This window comes from Narcine bancroftii, chromosome 6 (assembly GCF_036971445.1).
Source record: "Narcine bancroftii isolate sNarBan1 chromosome 6, sNarBan1.hap1, whole genome shotgun sequence".
Classification (NCBI taxonomy): Eukaryota; Metazoa; Chordata; class Chondrichthyes; order Torpediniformes; family Narcinidae; genus Narcine; species Narcine bancroftii.
The window spans coordinates 186,273,437-186,297,663 of NC_091474.1; the positions used below are offsets into that span (position 1 = coordinate 186,273,437).

The window sequence follows — 24,227 nt, forward strand, 5'->3', positions numbered from 1 at the left end:
TTTCCTGCTCACGGTGTCGAAGGCTTTGGTGAGGTCAACAAAGGTGATGTAGAGTCCTTTGTTTTGTTCTCTGCACTTTTCTTGGAGCTGTCTGAGGGCAAAGACCATGTCAGTAGTTCCTCTGTTTGCGCGATAAACGTGTAGTGCTAATCTACTCTTCGCATTTTCACTATGAAACATATTCCAGACCAGCAAACTCCGTTCTTTGCATAAGCTCCCGACTGCCTGTTCCACACATTGTCTATCCATAGTTTTACACCATTTTCATCCATCCATCCATTTTCTTGAAAATGTACAAAAATACCTGCAGAGAATTTCATTTTTGGTTTAATTTTGCGTTTGAAGATCATCATGGGTCTTAGCTTTGTCCCGACGGCCATGCATGATAACACCATGGTAAACCTGGTCCTTTTGTGGCCTGTACTTCTTGTTTGCACAGTTTTAACACCTTTCCATTCCATTGTTCTATTGCCTATCATGTCAATATTCATAGGGATTTCATCCATGTTTCCGATATTTGCCAATGCAAACTTGTTTTTCTGCCGGTTCCCTATAATAAACTGCTGAAAACTTATAACTTTATGATCAAGATTTTTTGGTAGTTTCTGTGCAATTTTTGTTTCTGGGGATAATACCAGATGTCTCCTCTTCATGAAATGATTGCACCAGTCTAATGTAGCCTCAAAATCCTCCCTAAGGTTTGGGTGCGACTCAGCCCACTGCAGTGCAAGTGTTCTTAATTTCAGTCATGTTTCTGTTCACGTACCCATTGTGAAACTTGATTTTCCAACCCTGGCCAATGTTCTCAAAGAACGTTGCCTTTTTGGTATTTTTCTTAAAGTCTTTTCTTTCTTCCTCCAGTCTCTTACCAACTTCTCACTTACATCAAATTTTCTTACAGCAGCGCATTTGTTGGCTTTCTTGGCCATTTCTATCATTTTCAACCTAAAGCTCGCTCCATATTTTCGTTGTCTGTTGCGTTGTGTCGATGGACCCTCTATGATAGCAATCACTTCCAGCCAATGCCCAGCAGGTCAATCTGCGCCACCTATGGGGGTTGACATATATGCCGGTCAACACCAATCTCAGGCATTGCAAACTTTGTGGTCGACTTATACGCCGGTGAACGGGGCACCTCAGGTAGCCAGAAAATTGGGGTCGACTTAAAACCCTGAAAAGAAGGCTGAAAAATGGGGGCGTCAACATATGCTGGTTGACTTGTATGCCAAAATATACGGTACTTGGAAATCTGACCCCCCCTCTACATACAGCACGATGGTCTGCTGAGATGAATAGTTGCATACCTATGGAAAAAAATAATTTAGGGGACCAATTGTAACTATAAATACAATAATAAAAAGAACAATAATAGATGCTGCTGTAGTAGAAATGCAAGCGATTTCTCCATATGGAATTTTTATGGTCAACATAAATGTGAGCCCTGACAGTGTCTGTGGATCTATATTGTGAAAAAGGAGGGGTGCAGGGGGAAAGGGTTGTTTTTTTGTAAGAAAAAGTTTTATATACATATTTAAATACTTTTTATTTAAATAATACTTTGATATATGGAAAAAAAAATCAAAAATATTTTTAAAAGAATTGATGGAAGAAATTCCTTTGTCCAAATGAAATTCCCTCTCCTGAAAGATTGCCGCGTCATGGCCACTGGTCTAATTCACAACAACGAAGAGAAGATTCCTGGATATGAAGGGTATCAACAAATAGAGGGATATCACTGGAAAAGACAGCAGAGGTGCACTATCAACTCTTCTCAATTCTTTCATTGGTATTTCAAAGTTACGATTATGCAAATTTAAAGGAGAACTTGCAGGACACGTGGAGTGTTATGTTAGAGGGAAAAAGTCAGAAGGCAAATTACTCACTACAGGAAATACAGGGTCTTAACCTGGTCTTTTAGCTGCAGTATTTATGTGGTTGGATTATTTCTCCATATCAAAGGTAACAAGAAGATTCATGGAATTCGGTCACAAATCAGCTCTGACCTCATTGAATGACAGGACAAGTTTAATGTGTAAACAAAGCATCCCTTTCATTTCACCAGATGATAAATTTACACTTTTATATACAAAATTCCATGGGAATAGTCAAATCTCCGAAATCAGTTCTCAACTCACAAGTTCAAATGTATCATTCCTGTAGAGGGCAGCCAAACCTCTCCTCTTAGTGTCTGACAAATTTGCAAAGAAGTATCTCAACTAATGGCAGAGCGTAAGAGCTCAACACCATGGACACAATCACCATGATTTAACATTAAATCCAGTAACTGATGGAAAGTTAATTTCAAAAATTAATTATTTTCCCTCCACAGATCTGCCTTTGCCTGACAAGTTGGTCTTTCATTTTCAGTTTTTATTTCAACTTTCCAATGCTTGTACTCCCTTTTGATTAAAATTCAAGATTTTCTCTTGACCACGAACAAACCAAAAAATATATTTCAGATCGGAAAATAGAATATTAATGTGTTTGCTTTGAAAGTTTAACAGGTGAAAGATATTTTACCTTTCCAACATCACTTGTGGTGATGCTAAATTGTATTATTCAGTCAAAGACTTCAACAGAACCCAGTTCCGAAATGGCCATATTCACCTATTACAGTATCAAAATTTACACGTTTAAACCTGATGCACAAAATGCATTTGGGGCTCTGCTTCATCTTATTAACCAAAGTTGCAGGCTTCAAGTTGCATAGCTGGAGATTTGTCCTGATTTATTTCTTTTTAATGACAACATAAAACCTAGTTTTCATTTTACTGAGAAAAGGACACTGATTGCTTGACGGTTTTCATTAGAAGTGTTTATTACCAGATTATAATGTCTCATTGATTGAAATTACATCTTCATGAATTCTTTTTGTTAGTTTCTTTATCCTTTTACCAAAGGAACATCCAGAAAGTCCTTCCAGTTTAATCATGAATAAAATTAGTTTTGTGTGCTAAAATAAATCACTGTTAATATTTTGTTTCTCAATGCATGTTAATCAGCGATATAAAACAACAGGACGTTGTTTGGTGACAAAAGCAAAGTGAAGATCCTGCCAAAGCCGTAAATGGCTGCCCTCAGTCACTGTCATACACTAAATTTTCTCTCTTCCTGTGTCGACCATTGCCACCACTTTGATTAAACAAGATTGTGACTGCATATATTTGTTTGAAACACAGTGGTTTCCTCAAATTGAATAGACATTAAATTTTTCAAATTTGATGCTATGTTGACATGGTAATGATCTGAATGCAAACATGAAATAGGTTTCAATGACAGATATAAGAACATGAGCTTGGTGGGAGCTGCATACATTTAAAAAAAAAATCAACTTTCATCATGAAGATGAAACAGTAATATCTGTGCCACTGTCAGATGTCCTTCCCTAATGGACAAACAAGATGGGTTTTTACTGGAATTTAAGGCTCGAGGAAAGGCAATAAAATGCTATTTCTGGTGTACAAAGAGCTAATCACATGGTAATTCTGCAAAACTGTGAGTTTCTGTTCCACAACATACACTTTAACAGCCCTTTTGAATGTCAGTCAAATTTGTGATCTAAACTAGTGACGATGAACACTTAACATCCTCTCAGATCATTGTTTTATTAATATACAGTAAAACCCTTGTTATCTGGAATTCAAACACCCGGCAGCCTCTCAGGCAACTGGTTAAAAACATTGCATAAAATAAATAGGTAAAAAATAGGTAAGTTTAAAATCGGCATGCCTTGCCATTAGTTCACCAATCACGCAACACACCATCTCAAGCAACCGGAAAATTCACTGATCTGGCATTACCAATTCCCATAGATGCTGGATACCAGGGGTTTTACTGTCTATTCTTTCATTCTCTGACAGTTCCTTCTTAGTTCCTCAAGGCTTTTGCAAAGCTGTACAATGTAACATTCGTAACTTATCAAACATTATTTTGAGCAATCCAAGCATTTTAGCAGCAAATAGATTTACTTCATTACTTAAATGAGATGTTATCATTTTGGGGGATTATATTTAAAGCTGCAAGGACATGATGACCTGTCTTTCGGTGGAAAGGGATGGCTGTCAGTGACAACTGTCATCATCTACTTCATCTCCTTTCTGTGCATTTTCACAAAACAACTTCAGTGGTGTTTGAATTGAAGGTTGAGTTTGAATAAGGCATCAGATCAAGAACAAGGCATTAGATGAAAAAGGTCAAAAATACAAGGCAAACTGACAAAATGCACTTGGCACTTGTTCATTTTCAGAAGGATCATTTGACACAGTAAAACTGTAAAATTTGCTTCTGATGTCCACAATGAAGCATTTCTCCACAGATGATCATTCTAGATTTAGGAATGCTAATCCTGCACAATTTTTAAAGCAGTGCTTTTAACACTTGCATCGCATCATCATAGAGTTTGCCATCAGGAAACTGTAATTGCACATCCTTCCTTCAAAGATACAATTGAAGCTTTTTTTTGGTTTTACAGCAGCATTTCTGGTGATATTATGCCTGCTAATTCATAAACTTGTGGTTTTATGGATTTCAAGGTTATAGCATGGACTTGAATGTATGATCTCCTTCTTTGTGGCCCAATCTCAGACCTCCCTGGTTCTGCTAATAACCCTTTAAAAAAAAAAGCACAGCCCCATTTATTTTTTGTATAATTAGTTTTCTTCATTTTTTTGCATTTCTTTAATATTCTCCAGCTACCTTTTTTTCCCCAAAATTGACTGGACCTCAAGTGCCAAATGGAAATGAGGGAAGAAATATTAACTTAAGTATTTCACTGGGGAAAAGTCGTAGCTGAGATGGAAATAAAATAACTTCCTACAATGCTGTGGAACACTAAAATGTACTGATAGGATACTTGTTTCCTATTTCTCACACTATTTTGTCTCCTTACAGTCAGAATATAAATAAAAAATATAAAAATCATTCCCATTGGAGAAGGGAAACTGCAAATTTGGTACAGTGTTATTCAGCCTGCTAGATTCACACTGTGAAGGCCAATACCCTGGTTTACAAGATTTCTGTTGATCTATTCACCATCCCTTTAGTAACTCAGCTGTTTCTGAATGTTGCTTTTACTAGGGAAGAGTGGTTTCACGCAACATCTTCCTGTGGCTTCACAAAATTGAGGTGGGCAGTTGTGGGGGGGGGGGGGGTGTGATGGTTGAACATCACATTCTACTGCTGTTGTCAAAAATAAATACCTTTGAGTATATCAATGATCTGCGTCACAAGTACCTGTAATTGTCTTTTTTGGCAGTAAAGATCAGTTTATTTCAGTTTGCTATGGACCATCTCCAATTCCGGAAGAGACTAGGAATTAAAGCAGTCTCCACCTCACATGCTCGGAAGCCTCCACCCCCCCATCTCCCACCACTAAACTACTTGGGAATTATAAGAGAGATAATCAGTATCATAAAGAGAAATAAGGATGAAACACACTGAATGTGCCTGCTTGGCAGAGAATGAATTAACATAATTTGGGTTCATTAATACTCAGCTGTGCCCTGAAAGGTTTCTGTTTGCTGTGAGGTAAATTGAGTTAGTGCAAAATGCTGTCACATTTAATGATCTCAAGTCAGGCTCAAGCCAATCAAATCAAAGCTTTATTTTGCTGCAGCATGTGTGAAAAGGCATTGGTTACAGATGCAGCTCATTTAAAATTGTCCCTCTGTGTGAGCCTGACTGATTGACTGCATTTTGGGCAAGGCTTTTAAAATTGTCCCTCTGTGTGAGCCTAACTGATTGACTGCATTTTGGGCAAGGCTTTTAGCTCTGGGTTGACAGCATTTTCTGTGAATTTCTGATGTTGCTTTTTGAAACGACTCCTTTACAGCATGGAGTTAAGTGAAGGTGAGCGAGCGTTATCAAGAGCAGCACTGCAACAATGGTGCCGACTGCTTCACTTGTTTACCAAAGGTGTGCTGCACAGCTCCCCTGTAGCAGCAAAAATTAGAACAAAGAGAAAAGCAGGAGCAGGGATGGACTATCTGGCCCATCAAACCTGCTCTAACATTCAATAAAATCATGGATGATCTGGCCATGAACTCAACTCCACCAACCTGCCTTCTTCCCATAACCTTCATTTCCCATTCTATGCATCACATTGACCTTTTTTCTCACCTTCCTCAGCTGAGTGCATAGCTATAAAACAAACACATAGAACCCATCCAACCAATCTTTCCAACTTCAAGGAATAGAGTCAGAGATTTGTAAAGCCCAGACATAACTGACCTTTACCCCTGTCAATACGAATACCAATTTGACTACAACAGCAGTGTACTTTCAGGCCTTGCCTATTTAACTGTCTGTCTGAAAGTCTCTGAACATCATGATTATATCCAACTTCCCTCCTATTCTTGCAGTACATTCTAGGAAGCAACCAGCCTCTGTGTAAAAACTTACCCCTTAGATCTCCTTTAAAACTCTTGGATCCCTCCTTAAACCAACATTTTCCTGTTCTTGATATCTTTACTATGGGACTAGTGGGAAAATAAAGTTCACAGTTTGTGACAAACAGCAGCAAATTGCAATCAGCAGATGATTCCCTGCACGTGGTTCCATAACTGCAGTACATTTGGCAAAAGGAGCTGGTTTCAATTTGCTAAAGTGTCTGTGCTTTGGATAGGCTCTGTTCATATGCATGGGTACAAACAATAGGTTCATATATTTTTGAAACAAGCCCAGCGACAAAAGTGCAAGTGCCCTTTGCTTGTGTGTTTTCTACTGGTAACTGATATATATGATATCTAAAGCACAGAACACAATTGTTCCAGTTGCAACCAAAAGCTGGCCCAGGCTGTTCTACAAAACTCTCTGCATATCATGGACTTTACCAATTGCCACAAAGTGAATAAACAACACCACCAAAACCACAGATTTTTAAACCAGTTCACAGATTTTATTTAAAAAAAAGGAATAAGTTATTTTGTAAGGACAGTTATTTATAAGCCAAACCAAAGGTGGAAATTGACCTTGGTTACACAGTGAAAATTTTTTTGGACTCATTACTCAACATTTATTTTTTGATGCAGTACAGGGCGATAAGATTTATTTCTTTATGATTTGGACAGGGACAGTACATCCTTGGTACAATGAAAATGCTCTAAGGTACTGAGTAATTGCAAAGCAAAAGCAATTAACTTCAAATCTATATTATTCTCCTTGTAAGTATAAATAGTTTTCCTGTTGATCTTTTCAAATCAATTTATTATTACCCATGTGTTATAGCCAGACTGCTTTTAAAAAATAAACTTTGATTGGAGTTCCGTTTCAATTGCAGTGTCATATTGTCACGAACAACTGAAATAGTTCATTGAAACTCTCTATTCAGTCAAAAGTTACCTCATTACAATGGGTAAAAGCAAATGAAATCATCATTAGATACTGTGCTGTTCAGAAAAGCTTTCCCTCCAGCATCAATTGACCTCTTGTACTGACTGCAGCCTCCCTACAAGGCTACTCAATTTGTTTTCTCCATCTCTATGAGTACAGACCACATCCCACACATAACAATGGAGAAAGATTTTGCATTCTGCCATCCATTAAAAAAATCCCCATTCGTCCTGAAATTTAATTAAGGAGATTAAATTTTGCATTTTTTTTGTGACCATCAAAGGCCCTCTTGAATAGTTTGACCTTGATTGGTACAGATGCTTTGGCCAAAATTTTGTTTTGACAAGTTAAATTCCACATTTTTCAAATTATATTTATCCAACATTCAGCAATAGGATATTACAAATATTGGGCTAACCAGTGAGTATTCACCTAATATAGTATTAAACAACTGATCATTATAGAACCCTGACATTTCCAAAAAAGTACTTCCTATCTGAATGTTACTGACCTGCCATTACCCAGAAGCAAACCCAACTTTTAATCTTTTCTTGTTTAGTACTTAATCAGAAAGTAGCCATGAAGAGATCTGAAATCCCTACCTGTTTAATGAACTCCTCTGACAACTGTTGCCAAAATAACTCTCAACATCTCTGAACTGTCAACAGATCACACCTTCAATATTGTAAGTGTTATTACTGGCAGAACCTTTACTTCTGGTCATCTTTTATAAATAAAGCTGTGCTTCCACCAGTTCACTTTTTCTGTCAACAAACTGCCTCAACACATGCACCACTGGCATCACCCATTCATTAATGTGCATAAAGACCACATGATCAAAACAGCAATAAAGATATTATTCCCTAATCAGAAGCCATGGATGAACCAGGAAGTGGACTCGCAGCTGAAGGCCAGATTAGTGGCATTTAAATAAGGAGACCCGGCTCTCTACAACAAATCCAAGTACAAGCTCCGCAAGACATGAGAGAAACTGAGAGACAGTACCACACCAAGCTAGGGTCCCAAGAGAACATCACGGAGATGCAGTGATTACGGCAGAGAATGCATGGTAAAATGGGGTACAAAGCAAAGGCAAGGAGTACAGAACACAACAGTACAACACTCCCCAATGAGATAAATATGTGCTCTGCTCGCTTCGAACATGGAGCTAATTACTATAAGTGATGTTACGCCCATCAGGCAGCCCTCCAGCACTGAACTCACAAAATGTGATTGTTCCAGATGGAACCCCGGGATATGTCTTGAGAGCAGAGTGAAAATTTACAGACACCTTTTATTTCTCCTTACAACAGGCCAAAGTTCCCACTTGGTGTGAAAAGGTCACCTTATCGTCATTGTATTGGTATTGAAGAAAATCATAATAATAGGGTTAAATGACTGTGGCTTAGACATCCACCGTCATGAATTTCTTTGAGAAGCTGGTCATGGCTCACCAGCCAGCCTTGATCCGGTTCAATTTGCCTACTGTCCAAATAGATCCACTCGCCTCTAGAAAGCCACAGACACCTATGTTAGATGATTTTTAACAGACAAAACTTTGCCTTCCACGTCACAGACTCCAGCAAACCCATTCCCAAACATCAGGATCTAAGCCTTAGCACCTCTGTCTGCTGCTGGATCCTTGACTCCCTGTCTAACAAACCGCAATCAGTGAAGATGGGTAACAATATATCCTTCTCAATCCTACTCAACACCAGGATATTTCGACCATTTATCCACAATTCCTGGATATATCCAAATCAGGAATGACTTTGTCCATTTCTTATTTGAATAGAGATCCAATATTTCTCATTCACCACATCATCCTGTAATTGAGTAATTTCTCAATATGAATAATAATTTGGCCTCGATTCAGTTCCTCCAAATAAAAGTTGATGCCACATGAACCCATATAGCTCTCAGTTCTGTATGTACATAGGATATTTTATGTCAGATTTCTTCCAATATCTATTTCTCAGCGCAACATGGATGTGATTTCTTGCAGTAATCAGAAACTGGAAAATTGCACTTTTAATGTCCAACATTTTCTCATCTTCCAATAGTCAATTTTAGACTCTTCAAAATGTTCCCCCCTATGTCCATTAGAACAATTATTTACAGTTGATTGACATCAACCCAAATTACTCTTGCTTTCACTCTGAATCAGGCATGAACTTGAATCTATTTTCGAGTTATATCTGTTCTGACAATGACAACTTCCAGACTAGCCCTTCCTGAGGAAGTATCCTTTCTCCTGAATCATCACATCCCCTCCACTATCGTTAATGGACCCCTCAATCCAATCACTGCATTACTGCACTCATCTTACGAGACAGCCAACTGGTCCTTGAAGTCTGCTCCACCATTCCATCCAGTCAAAGCTGATCCTTTGTTTCAGCAACATATTCCTACCCTCTCCACATAACTCTTTTGATTTGAAAAATTATACTTCTTCTTGAATATATTCCATGACTTGGTTTCTGCCATCTTCTGGAGTAATGAATTTCACAGGTTTACTTATTACCTTGAGAGTGATGAAATTTCTCATCTCCCTTTCAGCATATTTGATGATAAACTTATTCAAGCATGTTATCCAGCAGAAAACATATCTCTCTTAACCAGTGAATATCCAAGGAAGCAGTGAAGCTGCCTCATTTAATGCATTCAAGACAATTTTGTTTGCAAAATAGGAGAGTTAAAGTTTATGGGGGAAAAGGCAAGTCAGATCAGCCATGATCTTATTAAATGGCAGTGCGAGTTCAACGGGCCAGATAGTCTACTTCTTACATTCTGACACTGGCCCAGTTGACTCCATCTTTTCTCAAATGCCAGTATTTCCATCAGTCTGATGAACTTGCACTTGCAAAGATACCATATGTATCTTTTTATGTCTTCTTTGGCTTGGCTTCGCGGACGAAGATTTATGGAGGGTTAATGTCCACGTCAGCTGCAGGCTTGTTTGTGGCTGACAAGTCCGATGCGGGACAGGCAGATACGGTTGCAGCGGTTGCAAGGGAAAATTGGTGGGTTGGGGTTGGGTTTTTCCTCCTTTGTCTTTTGTCAGTGAGGTGGGCTCTGCGGCCTTCTTCAAAGGAGGTTGCTGCCCGCTGAACTGTGAGGCGCCAAGATGCACGGTTTGAGGCGATATCAGCCCACTGGCAGTGGTCAATGTGGCAGGCACCAAGAGATTTCTTTAGGCAGTCCTTGTACCTCTTCTTTGGTGCACCTCTGTCACGGTGGCCAGTGAAGGTTTAAACCTTCCTGACTTACCTCCCATGAGGGATCTTGTCAAAGACCTTACTAAAGTTCATGCAGACAACATCCACAGCAAACTCCTCAAATAGCTCTATAAGATTGGTTAAACATGATCTACCACGCATAAAGCCATATTGACTATCACTAATCAGTCCCCAGCTATCCAAATAATTGTATATCTGATCTCTGAGAATACCTTCCAATAATTTACCTAGTAATTTACCTCGTACTGATGCCAGGCTCACCAGCCTACAATTTCCAGGGTTAATTTTGGAGCCTTTTTTAAACAATGGAACAACGGGAGCTACCCGCCAATCCTATGGCATCACACCCGTGGCTAAGGACATTTTAAATATTATTTAGAGCCCGTGTGATTTCTACACCAGTGTCCCTCAAAGTCCGAGGGAATATGTTGTCAGGCCTGGGAATTTATCCACCCTTATTCACTTTAAGACAGCAAGCACTTCCTCCTCTTTAATGTGTGTAGGTTCCATGACCTCCTAATTGTTTTCCTAATTTCCCACAAAAATCTTAAGATCTTAACATTTAAGATCTCCCCCATCTCTTTTAACTCCATACAAAGCCAATCACTCTGATCTTCAAAGGACCAATTTTGTCCACTTCCATCCTTTTGCTCTAACGTACCTGTAGAAACCCTTCCTGATTTCTTTCTTGAGATATTCTTGCATTTTTATACTCCTCCTTTTCTCCATGCTGCCTATACACCTCCCTTCTTCTGAAAAACAAGGTTCCCTATATATTCTAATCTTGCCTTTGATTCTGACAGAAACATACAGACTATGTACTCTCAAAATTTCACCTCTGAAGGTCCTTCACTTACCTCACACATCCTTTCCTGAGAACAATCCATGCATTCAAGATCCTTTTTCATTTGCTGAATTTAGGCTTTCTCCAATTTAGAATTTCAACCAAGACCTAGACTTATCCTTCTCCATAACTAACTTGAAACGAGTGACATTATGATCACTAGACCCAATGTATGACAGTATGTGGAAAGTTAAAATCTCCTACTATCGCAACTTTGTTTTCTTCAGCTGTCTACTATCTCTCTACAAATTTGCTCCTCGAATTCTTGCTAACTATTGGGTGATCTATAATACAACCCCATGAGTGTGATCATAACTTACCCGTTCCTCAGCTCCATCCATATAGCCTCAGTCGTTGAGCCCTCTGATCTGTCCTGCCTGGGCACCACTGTGATATTCCCCTACCCACCACCAACACCCCCCCACCCCCCCCCCAACCTGCCATTCTATCGTCTAAAACAACGGAAGCCAGGAACATTGAGCTGCCAGTCATGCTCCTTCTGCCACCAAGTTTTACTAATGGGCACAAATTAATGGCATAATTCCACGCGCCAATGCATGCTCTAAGCTTGTCTGCCTTTTTCTACAATACTCCTTGCATTGAAATAGCAGAAAGAGTTCAGGCTCCTGCATGCAAACTTTTTACAATATACAACAAACCAATGTCCCTTTAAATGCTTGATGTTCTTACATGTTTGCTTTCAGTAACTCCTGTATCACGACACCAAAATATTTTTATACATTAAGATTTCCATTCTATCAGTATTTAAATAATACTCCTTCACCTTTCCTTCCCAAGTGGATAATTTCACTTTTATCCATTTCTTACTGCCCCTGGCATGTATTTGTTCACTTACTCTCTCTCTCTCATTCTTCAAGAGAATGCAAGTATATTCTACTCAATGTGTCCTTATTTGGAAAACCTGCCATCCTTGAGGCAATCATGTAAATATTTCTTTGTACACAATTTTCTACTCAATACGACTGTTGCAGTGTTATATGAATGCAGTTAGATTACAGTAGATTACAAGTCTTCAAATATATATATTTGCATTTCTTATCATTAGTTGAAATTTCAAATTGGCTTTTGATTATTTGCTTTGAACATCTAAATTTACCAACTGCTCATTTAACAAATACTCTTTTTTGGGTGTCACATTTTTACATTATATTGAATCTATCATATTTTCACCTCTTTATCTGCTTGTCCATTTTTCTGAAGTCTTTTAATCTTTCACAATAATGACAATCTCACCTAATTTTATATTGTTAGTAAAGTTTTAAATGTTTCATTTGATACCTTCAACCACTTATGGATATAGGTTGTGAGTGACAGAGCAGAACACCAAGATACATGGTATTCAATTAGTTACAATCAACTCAATGATTTATTTATTTAATTCTTTAAGTTCTGCCCAATAACCAATCTCTCAACTGGGTCACTACATTAACCTCAATTCTATCTGATCTAGCACTGCTGACTACCCTCCTCCATCGATCTTCTTGGAAAAAGATAAATACTATACATTTACCGGTTTCTCTTTATCTATTTGAATCCTTTGAAGACATCATGAGAGGCACTCCTTCAAGAGGTAGCTATCATGAAAGATTGTCATTAGCCTGGTCACAACCTCTTCTTGTACTGAAGACCAGCATCTTGAGGTTCAAAACAATTTCCAACAGTGTTCAGGATCTTAAATTTCCTTTGTAACATCAATCATGGACTGCACCAACTCCACAAGAGATCTGCTCCTTTTTAATTTCTTTTCAGGGTCACAAGCCAGTTCTCAGGACTGCAAAGATCTGGCCAGAGTTTAATTTAGCATCAGATCACAAAGGATATCAAGAATTATATAAGTTGCCACTGTTAAATAAGACCAAATAATTTGATGACGCAACCATCTTTAGACTCAATCAGAATTTTTGTCTTGAACATGTCACAAAATTCATTGTTTTGCAGCAGTATCACAGTCCAAACAATTATATAAACCACCTTACAAAATAAATAAAAATAGTGCAAGAAAAAGACAAAGTTAGGGAGTGTCTATGGTTCATTGTTTATTCATAAATCTGATGGCAGAGGGGAAGAAGCTATACTTAGGCTGCTGAGTGCTCATCTTCAGGCTCCTGTACTTTTTTCCTGACAGTAGCCGAGTGAAGAGAGCATGGCCTGCTGGGTAGTGGGGGTCTTTGAGGATAGAGGGTGCTTTCTTAAGACATTGCCTCCAGTAGATGTCCTCGATGGAGTGAAGACTGTTGCCCAATGATGTCGCAGGCTGAGTTAACAATTCTCTGGAGTTTTTTCTTGTCCTGAGCGTAGGCATCTCTATACTAGACAGTGATGCACCCAGCCAGAATGCTCTCCTCGGTACACTTGTAGAGATTTTCGAGAGTCTTGTGTGACATACCAAATCTCCTCAAACTCATCACAAAGTACAGCCACTAGTGAGCCTTCTTCATGAATGTGTCGAATTGGAGGCTCCAGGACAGATCCTCAGAAATGTTAAAGCTCAGGAATTTGAAATTCTTGACCCTCTCCACTGCTGATCATTCAATGAGAGCTGGTTCGTGTACTCCAGATTTCCTCCTGAAGTCCACGATCATCTCCTTGATTTTGCAGATGGGGATGCAAAAACCCAGGGTGTCGAGCTTGTTTAGAGCTGCACTGAAGGAATAATGGTGTTGAAGATTGAGCTGTATTTGATTAAAAGCAGCCTAATGTATGAGTTGCTGTTGTCTAGGTGATCCAGAGTTGAGTGGAGAGCCAATCATATTGCATCTGCTATGGAGCGATTGTGGCTATAGGCGAATTGCAGTGCAGTTCATGTTAATTCTGGTTATGACTAACCTCTCAAAGCATTTCATCAAAGTAGATGCGAATGCTTCTGGGCGACAGTCATTGAGGCAGCTTACTCTGCTTTTCTTGGGCAGTGGATGATTGATGCCCTTTTGAAGCAGGTGGGAACCTCTCACTACAGTAGTGAGAGAATGAAAATGTCTGTGAACACTTTAACTAGTTGATTGGCACAGATTTTCAGTATCTTGCCAGGTACACTGTCAGGGCCTGATCCCTTGTGAGGGTTCATCCTCTTGAATAATGCTCTGACATCAGGCCTCAGAGACAGATATCACAGGGCCCTTAGCCTTTGCGGGAGTTCTCAAAGGCACTGTTGAGTTTCACTTTACAAAGCAGACAAAGAAGGTGTATAGCTCATCAGAATGATGAAGTGATACAACTTCTGGAAATGAAGTTCACTGAAAATTTTAAAGAACGATAAAAATAACAACCTATTCGATGCTACTACAATCTACCCATGCAAACTATCCAAGTTATTGCTTTGATTTCAAATCAGCTGCCTACCGAACATAATTTCAAACGACTCTGAAAGAAAGTAATTTAAAACCAAACTTACACATGGAATCAATTTGATATCATTTAGATTTGCTCCAATAGTAAATTAAAATTGGATTTTGTATATTAAAGTAAAATGCTTTAAAGGGTTTTTAAGGAAGATTGCAACGAAGTCACAAAATGTCCAATAGGTTTACTCAGCTACATTTTCTGAAGGGCCCTATTTGAAAATGTTTGAAAACCCATCTAGGTTTAAGATGGATTTAACTGTGGATCATTAATATTGATCATATCACAGAATAAGATGAAGATAACTGAGAAGTATAAAATCCCCTTTTTTAATAGAAGGGAATCTTAATTATATATTGTCTATTTTCTATTCAACATTAATTTTGGCTACATTATGAAGAATGGATTAACTGTTAATATAATCATTATATTCAATGTTTTAAATGGGATAAGTAGATAATTATGGTTTATACTTCTGATTTACAATTTTCGTGTGATATGCATATGCTATAATTTGATTTATGTTATTAATTAGAATTCCATGTATAAAGGGTTTTTCTATTAAACTCAATAAAGACATTTTAAAAAGAAAGAAAATGTTTTTAATGGAATCAATTGGAAAAGAGATTTCTCAGTGTAACTCAGCTTGTACATTATTCACTGATTGGTTATTAAATGTGTTTGGTTGATATAGTCGAATGCTTTAGGATTTCTGTACTGAGAAAAATAAAGATTTAGAAATACATGATTAATAAAACTAGATTTTAATTATATCAAATGTAACCTGTGAAGATTAAATCAATCAACTACTCAAAATATATATTTTTTAAAGTTTTTAACGTATTTTAACAAGTACAGGATTTTTTATAAATTGGAAATTAGCTATGTTCATACTCTATGCGACATTACCAGTTACATCTTAATACATGTGAAAGGGGAACTAGAAGCAGCCTGAAGGGTGAAAATTGCCAAAGATCATCAACATTAAATATACAAACATACACAAACTAAATGCACACAGGACACAAGTCTACTTTGCTATGAAAATGGAAAATAAACTTTTGTAACCTACACGAAGCTAAGGCAAAATAAATTGGAGGTTCGAATCTGGAACTTGGATTGCTGATGGTTTGGACTGGAGTCTGTGTGGCTGTGGAAGCTACGGGAGCAGAGGAGGGGAATCCTCAGATACTTGATGTCTCGGGTGGTGGGGGGAGGGTGGGGAGGGAGAGTCTCTTTTTATTCTCTTTCTCTGACTGTCAGGACCGCTTCAGGCAATTTCTGTCAATGGCAAATCTATCTTCCTTAAAGCAGACAAAAGCAATTTTTTGTAATATGACAAAGTTTTTATTAAATGACAATAAGTTGAATGCACAACATTCTGCAAAAATAGTTGATTTAAAAAATAACAAATTAAATGCACAAACTCTTTCTTTGGCTTGGCTTTGCGGACGAAGATTTACGGAGGGGTAATGTCCACGTCAGCTGCAGGCTTGTTTGTGGCTGACAAGTCCGATGCGGGACAGGCAGACACGGTTGCAGCGGTTGCAAGGGAAAATTGGTTGGTTGGGGTTGGGTGTTGGGTTTTTCCTCCTTTGTCTTTTGACAAACTAAATGGCAGATAAAGGGTAATTTCAGATGGGAAGAGGATGTTTAGAATATGACCTCTTTTTAATAATCTTTTCTAGCAGGCGATTGGGCGGTAAGTGTGACTGGAGCAGAAAGCTGAGTAACTAACAATGCAACCAGGCAAAGGGAGACAGCATAGATAAGAGAACATGTTCCCTCATCATGATCCCTTTATTAAGATGATAAAAGGTTAATCTTGCTCAAACTGAGAAAGAGTCTTGCAGAAGTAAACTGCATGAAAGGGGATTATAAAATTCAGTGAAATATGAGGAAGCAAAATAGCTTTTACTCATGATTATTTCCTATTTACTGTATTTGACCATCAGGTAGACCTACACATTCAAGGTTTTTGTTTAGCATTTTAACACTCAAATCCTCTTCTCCCCAGTGAAAAAATGATTCAATGATAAATGAACCACCTTCAAGTGGTTAAAAAAAATAAATCAGTAATATTTATGACACAGCTTTTGGTATTTCCAGACAGAAGAACAAAAGCAACTCTATATCTCCCCCAACCAAATATTAACTCTTAGTGTACTCTTAATTCTATGATTATGTAATAGATTTTGGTTTTTAATTAATGACTTTGTTTAGTCAGCAACAATTGTTCAAAATATCAAGATGAAGGAGCATCTTTGTAAAAACTGATGTGCATAAATCTGAAACGAAAAGATTAGGAAAAAAGCTCGAGTATTAAGTACACATGAGAATGAAAGTAACTATCACTAAAACCAAATTACAGTGCCCTTCATAATGTTTGGGACAAAGACTCTTTTTTTTTCTTTATTTGTCCCTGAGCTCCACAGTTTAAAATTTGTAATCAAACAATTCACATGTGATTGAAGTGCACTTTTTATTCAAGGTTATTTGTGTACAGTTTGGTTTGACCATGTAGAAATTACACTTTTTATACATGGTCCCTTCATTTCAGGGCACCATAATGTTTTGGATATTTGGCTTCACAGGTGTTTGTGAATACTCAGGCCTGTGTAATTGCTTCATGGATGCAGGTATAAGAGTTCTTGACTTGCTTCTAAGCTTTTAATCACTTTTAAGAGTCTGTTGTTGCAATTTTTCAACACGAGGGCCAATGAAAGTTAAGGAAGCCATTACGAGGCTGAAAAACAACAATAAAATACTAAGAGACATCGCCCAAACCTGAGGACTACCAAAGTTAACAGTTTGGAACGTCATTAGGAAGAAAGAGCATACTGGTGAACTCAGTAATGACAAAGGGACTGATATTCCAAGGAAGACCTTCACTGCTGATATAACCATATAACCGTTTACAGCACGGAAACAGGCCATGTCGGCCCTTCAAGTCCGTACTGGCTCACTTGAACAGTCTATGAGTGGTAGGGCTGTTGGAGGGAGAGTAGGTCTCCGTTCAGGACTGGGGAACTTTAAGGTGGGGATGGCACATGACAGAAGAATTCTCATCATAATGAAGAAAAAACCCCAAATGTATATCTGACAGATCAAGATCTCTTCAGGAGGCAGGTCTGGATGTGTCAATGACTACTGTCTACAGGAGACTTCATGAACAGAAATAGAGAGTCTACACTGCAAGATTCTTCTGTCGTCAGCAGCGGTATCTTCCTTGGAATACCAGTCCTTTTGCAATTACTGAGCTCACCTGAACTCTCTTTCTTCTTAATGATATTCCAAACTGTTGATTTTGGTCATCCTAAAGTTTGGACAATGTCTCTTACTGTTTTATCTTGTTTTTCAGCCTCATAATGGGTTCTTTGACTTTTATTGTTACAACTCTGGTCGCCGTGTTGAAAAAGAGCAACTACAGACTCTAAAAGAGATCAAAAGCTGAGAATCAAGCCTATCTCTCTTATAGTTGCACCAATGTAGTAATTAAACATACCTGAGTAATCACAAATACCTGTGAAGCCAAATGTCCCAAACATTCTGGCGCCCTGAAATGAGGAGACTATCCCCTAAAACGTGCTGTAATTTCTACATGGTCAAATCAAAATGTATCCAAATAACCTTGAATAAAGTCGAATGTGCACTTTAATTACATGTGAATTGTTCGATTATAAATTTAAAACTGTGGAGCACAGCAGCAAATAAAGGAAAAAAAGCTTTTGTCCTGAACATTATGGAGGGCACTGTAGTAGCTTATCAAGTCCTTTATTCAGTCTATTTCTGCAAATTAGATCAACCCTGTTATGAATAACACTACCAAATCTAAAATCATAAATGATAATTTGAACCATAACAATGCTACCAATTGAAGTTCAGTAATCTTTCAATGTTTGTTGTGAAAACTACTTTAGATGTAATTGGATTTGACTACGTACAATCTTAGATCACAACTTGCTATATGGTTATTTTCTCCCTATTTTGCCTCCGGTTCTTTTGTGTCATAAAATTGTCATCTCTAATTCTGGAACAGCCCATCTTCATTAACTTTGACGAAACCTTTTGTGACTTTGAACTGCCCTGTGGAATCAGTTTTATTTATCTATGGGTACAGGTCAGTGGGACTAGGGAGTATAATAGTTTTGCATGGACTAGAAGGGCCAAAGGGCCTGTTTACATGCTATATTGTTCTATGGTTCTGGTGACTGCAGATCGAAAACTAAACGTAGAGTGGAAGCTGCTGCTTGAGTTGAACACTTCTCTGAAAGTTTTGATCTCACAATGTTCCAGATTCAGCACAAGAAATTAACTGGAGGCATTTTTCACAAAATACCCATAAAAATGCCAGAAATATGCAATGTTTAACCATAACAATGGACTTAACTATTTAAACACATTCTAATAATTAATTACCGCAAAACACTCTCTGGGATTGAAAGTGTTCGTTTAAATGCATGGAAGCCCATTCCTTTCTTTTTTAATTCTTTTTTGAAGATAGCAAAAAAAGTACTTTTTTATCTCAAAACTCCAGGTTGCTTTCTTTCTTTTCATTTCTTTCTCCGGATGATTTGATATTAAATTGCCATTAATTTTTTTTACTTCCGAATCCACATCTCTCAATGCAAATTCTTCAATCTGATTGGTTCTGGATACACATCATCAATACTTCTCTTGTTCACATGGCTCTCTGAATATTTTACCAATTAGTTTCTCTATCCATAAGCAAATCAGCGCAAGCCTCCAGTGAAAATTTGAGGCGAAGTAAAGATTGCCTCAAACCACATTGCAGGCAGCAGACATCAACATCGAGGATATTGTGCACCCTCTATCCTCAAAGACCTCCACCACCCAGGCCATGCCCTCTTCAATCTGCTACTATCGGGAAAAGGTACAGGAGCCGAAAGATGAACACTCAGCGGCACAAGGACAGCTTCATCCCCACTGCCATCAGATTCCTGAATAATCAATGAACCCAAGACACTGCCTTACCCTTTCGTGCCCTAGTATTTCAAATTTTTTCATAGTAAAGCTGTAAAATGGCTATAATGTGAATATTTGCACAATGACGCTGTCGCAAAGCACTGAATTTCATGACTTGTTCATGACAATAAATGCTGATACTGAATGGCTGGTGCCACTTTAAGTCACGGACGTAAAAATTCCATCTTTTGCCTGCTATTTTGTAAATTTTCGACAGTAAATTTGACATACAACCCTAACAAAAGCGAAACACAAAAGTCTGCAGACGTTGCGATGGTACTAAAAACACAGAAATGCTGGAGGAACTCAGTAGGTCAGACAGCATCCATCAGAGCTAGCCATACCTTGAAAATGCATGAAATGTAGCTAATATACTTTTACCTCCAATGGACACTGTGAGACCTACTGAGTTCCTCCAACCTTTTTGGTTTAATGCAATTCAATAAGCAGAATTTCCAATGACCTTTGGTTAGAATTTCCTAGTTGAACCCAAAACAAAAAAAAAAATTTCTTGATTAGCTATTCATGATTATTATTCTTCACGCATGGTGAAAATAATTTGCCTTTTGATGTATAACATTGTTTTACCTCTATACAACTGTATAATTAAGAAGATTAGCTTTGAACTCTTTCATTTGGCATCACATAAAGCTGGTCAGTCGTTCATTCCCTACACTATTCAACAACTAATTATTGAAAGAGAAATATAACTGAAGAGTTACTGATAACTGACCAAATATCACACCAGATGACATGATCAAATCTGTTTAAATGGAGGAGGAGCACAGGGCAAATGTGCAAAATTTGAGAACCCCTGACATGCAAAATCACCAACTTCTAAATTAAAGCATTCACAAATTCTATTGAAAAGAACCATTGCTATCTTGATGGAATTTTATTGGGTAATATTGTGACAGAGTATATAGAAAAGTTTGTTAAAGTAGGTTACATACAAACATTTTAAAACAGATCTTATTTAAAATACTAGAGTTCTGCTAATGCTAGACATAACTGCTTCACAGCTTTTGCAAGAGCTTTGGAGAATGCCCAATAGACTTCACCAATGGATTGTTGTTTACAAAAAAGCAACAGATGAAAGAGCTTGTTGGAGCCGCCTTCTATCTGGAGCTGTTTTAAGAGGGTCATGTGATTTTGCAAGCAGAGAGAGTCAAACAGGTTTTCTGTGTGTGTGTGTGTATGTGAGAGAGAGAGAGAGAGAGAGAGAGAGAGAGAGAGATCACGTCTAGAGTGTTACAGCCAGCAAAAGCAGCTTGGTCTGGAAAAGGACAACTTGGCAAGCTTGTGGAAAGCCTTGGAAGACAGGTTTATAAGTGCTTTGTTCAGCCTGGTCAAAGCCCTTGTGGTTCATGCAAGAGGAGATGACTAGCTGTCTTATGTTTCATTGGAATAAGAGAAACAAAAGACACTCTGTGGTGACTTGAAAGAAAGAGGTTATCATCTGGAGAACCCTGAAGGGGACAAGTTTTGTCAGCAAGACACTGGAGTGGCTGATTAAAAAAGATTCAGTTGTGCATGTCCTGGAACAACAATTCTCTCTCTAAAAACCGACAAGAACGTTCCTGAACAGTAACCATTTACCTTTCAAGCACCAAAACCTGGTGAACTTTATAAATGTTAAATTCTGTGCACAGTATAAGAATTGCCTGCAACGAGTGAACTTGGAGAAATTCGAAGTGAGATTGGCTGTGAACCAAAAAACTTTTCTAAACTTACACACACATTACATACACATGCGCTTAGAATTAGAAGCGGAGGGGGGGGGGGGGGGTGGGCGGCGGGGGTTAAGTTAGGTTAAGTAAGTCAATATTGATAAGTTAAAGTTTGATTCTATTTATCATGTTAAAAGATAATTAAAAGCAACTTTTGTTTAAGAAACCATTTGTCTTGGTGAATATCTATTGCTGCTGGGTTTTGGGGTCCTCTGGGCTTGTAACAATATCAATTCTGCAGAGGTAGGAAGAATACATTGCTAAAAATGGTGTAATCTTAGATTGTGCAAAAAGATTCTAGTAAAATTTTCTTATTGAAAAGTTTGTACATTAGATTTTTCCTAAATTAAAACAGAATGTCTCATAAATAATAAGCCAGGTATATGAGATTGTGTGATGACACCACTGTGCATAATTTGTTTGCAAATTAGAGAAAGTAGTCTTACAGTTTTCTTGCTCTTCCTTTTGAATTTCTGTCTTGTTTTGAGAATGTTAATTGCAACTAGTGAAATGATTAATTTTGAATAATGTTGCAATAAATTTAAACTATGTGACAATTATATGCAATTTTCAGACCTGATAAATACATAAAAGTAGAATTAAAATGTAAAAAATCCCAGTGAGATTTAAGAATATTTACGACAATATCCTCCATATACATACATAATGCAAGTCTTTAGAGACACCACCAAAATCTAATAGCCATCATTCCACACACATGATCAAGATTAAGACTGCTTTTGCAATATAACCTTCATATGGCCTTTTTTAAATTATTTATACTCCAGCTGTTCAATGTCAAATATTGTAGTAGAAATGATACAAAGTAATCCACTCTATTTCTGTTAAAATCCTGTCTGCATGATATTTCTCTGGACAAAGAACACAGATATAAACATACTCCCAATACAAGATACGTATTTGAGTCAGAAAAAAATGTGACAACACTATATACACTTTTATAAAGGTATTATATTCAATTAACTTTAAAGAAGGCAGAGATATTAAAACAAAAGACCAATCCTACCTTTTGTTGCAATCCTCACACATTGTGTCTTTGTCTCCTAAAAAAGCACATTTATATTGTAGCAGCAATGAAAACGAATGAATTCAGTCAAAAATCTAGTTGTATTTAGCAATCTAAACAATTATCTTATTATTATGTTATTTAAAACAATGTTTCCACCCAATTTTCCAAAATTAGGCTTTTGGCATAGATAAGAGTGTGTCGGTGATGTAAATTACTAATAATACTGTCAAATTAAAATCAGGACAGCTGTTGGAATGAGTAACTGTACTCAACAACTTTGGCAAAGTTGACAGAGTAATGGCCAAAAGAACGATAGAAAATGACTGAACTCCAAACTGTCAGCATTTTGTATGGAATTGGACACAAAAAAAATCTGCCTATGTTGCAAAGTTTTGAACCTTTTCTGCTTTAAATCCACCCATTGAGAAAATGGAGGGGTGATTTTTATTGTGATTCACACTAATGCAGATGTTATTTGCGATTGTTTATTTCCTGCATTTGATGCCCTTTTGTGATTCCTTTTAATTATTTGACACCGGAAATTGACGAAACAGATTTTGTAGATTTGCAAATTCAGTGCTCAAGATATATTGATACATAGGTCAAACAACGCGACACCTCTGAATGAAAAAAGATAGTGAACACAATCTCCAGCATGTAATTAGGATCTAATTATACTTTGAATCATTTTCCATTTTGTGGGAATTTTACTTTAGTTCACCGGAGCACTTCCAAGAAATTTTTTTTCTGGAATCCAAACTGCTGATCATTACTGGCAAGAAGCACACAGGCATAAATTCACTCTAAAATTCCAGTGAACACTGAGACAGGGTACAAACTTTTTACTGCATTCCCCCACACTCACCTTTTCAACCCTGCTCACAGCTTGAAAGTGTATATGATATCCTTTTCTTGGAGCCAAAGGAGGATTCCAAAACCCATTGTAGGTTTTATTGTCACCCACTGTGAAAGGAGTTTGTTCAGAAATTCCACTGGGAGGAAGCTCTGCAGCATAATAGTACGGTGAACCCCGAGCTGTGGCAGTTTGATAGTTAACTGGAATCTGGAAGCACTCTGCTGTGCCAGCTTCCCTTTTGGATCTGTGGGGTTTCACTTGTTCAATGACAATTTGGTAGACACTTTAAAAGAGAAGATACAAATTTCTAGTTACAAATAAGTACAAGACAACTGATGTCCTTTCGATTTAGATTTATATACAGATTCAATTCAGAAACAGGCCTTTTGGCTCACCATATCTGAGCTGATAATTAAGCACCCATCTTACCTCATCAATTCATTGTCTCCATATCAACCCATCCACATTTCACCACTCATCTACACAATAGGATGGGTTGCCAATTAACCCCGCAATCTGACCAAATTTGATTATGGCAAGCAAAATGAATGCACCACCTTTTGGTAAAAGTTGAAATTAAAATCAGAAGCTTATTTAATTTAAGGTTATATGGAAAAGCATCCATTTAAGTGGGTTCATATGGTCTTGTGCAAATCCAATTCCCAATGAACTGTTCACCAGTGCTGATATTAGCATTAGCTGGTGCATGAGGGGCCCAGTGTTTGGATGGGGGAGTGAATAATTAAAATAAAAATTGTAAATAACAATTGGCAGGAGGATTTAATGATGATCAACACCATGATCCTTCTGAGAAACTGAACTCCCAAACTCCTGTGTACGAAAGAGAAATCAT

At 37.7% G+C, this 24,227-nt stretch overlaps 1 protein-coding gene across 8 annotated transcripts in view; it reads right to left on the reverse strand.

Moving 5' to 3' along the window:
- Positions 1-24,227, reverse strand: part of ptprk (protein tyrosine phosphatase receptor type K) — a 612,998-nt gene that overhangs the window by 98,785 nt on the left and 489,986 nt on the right. For all 8 annotated transcript variants that reach the window (XM_069886984.1, XM_069886983.1, XM_069886980.1 and 5 more), the window contains exons 12-13: positions 23,384-23,657; positions 22,516-22,552 (exon numbers count right to left, since the gene is read on the reverse strand). In XM_069886984.1, the coding sequence (XP_069743085.1) occupies positions 22,516-22,552; positions 23,384-23,657 (311 nt within the window). The remainder of the gene's footprint in view (positions 1-22,515; positions 22,553-23,383; positions 23,658-24,227) is intronic.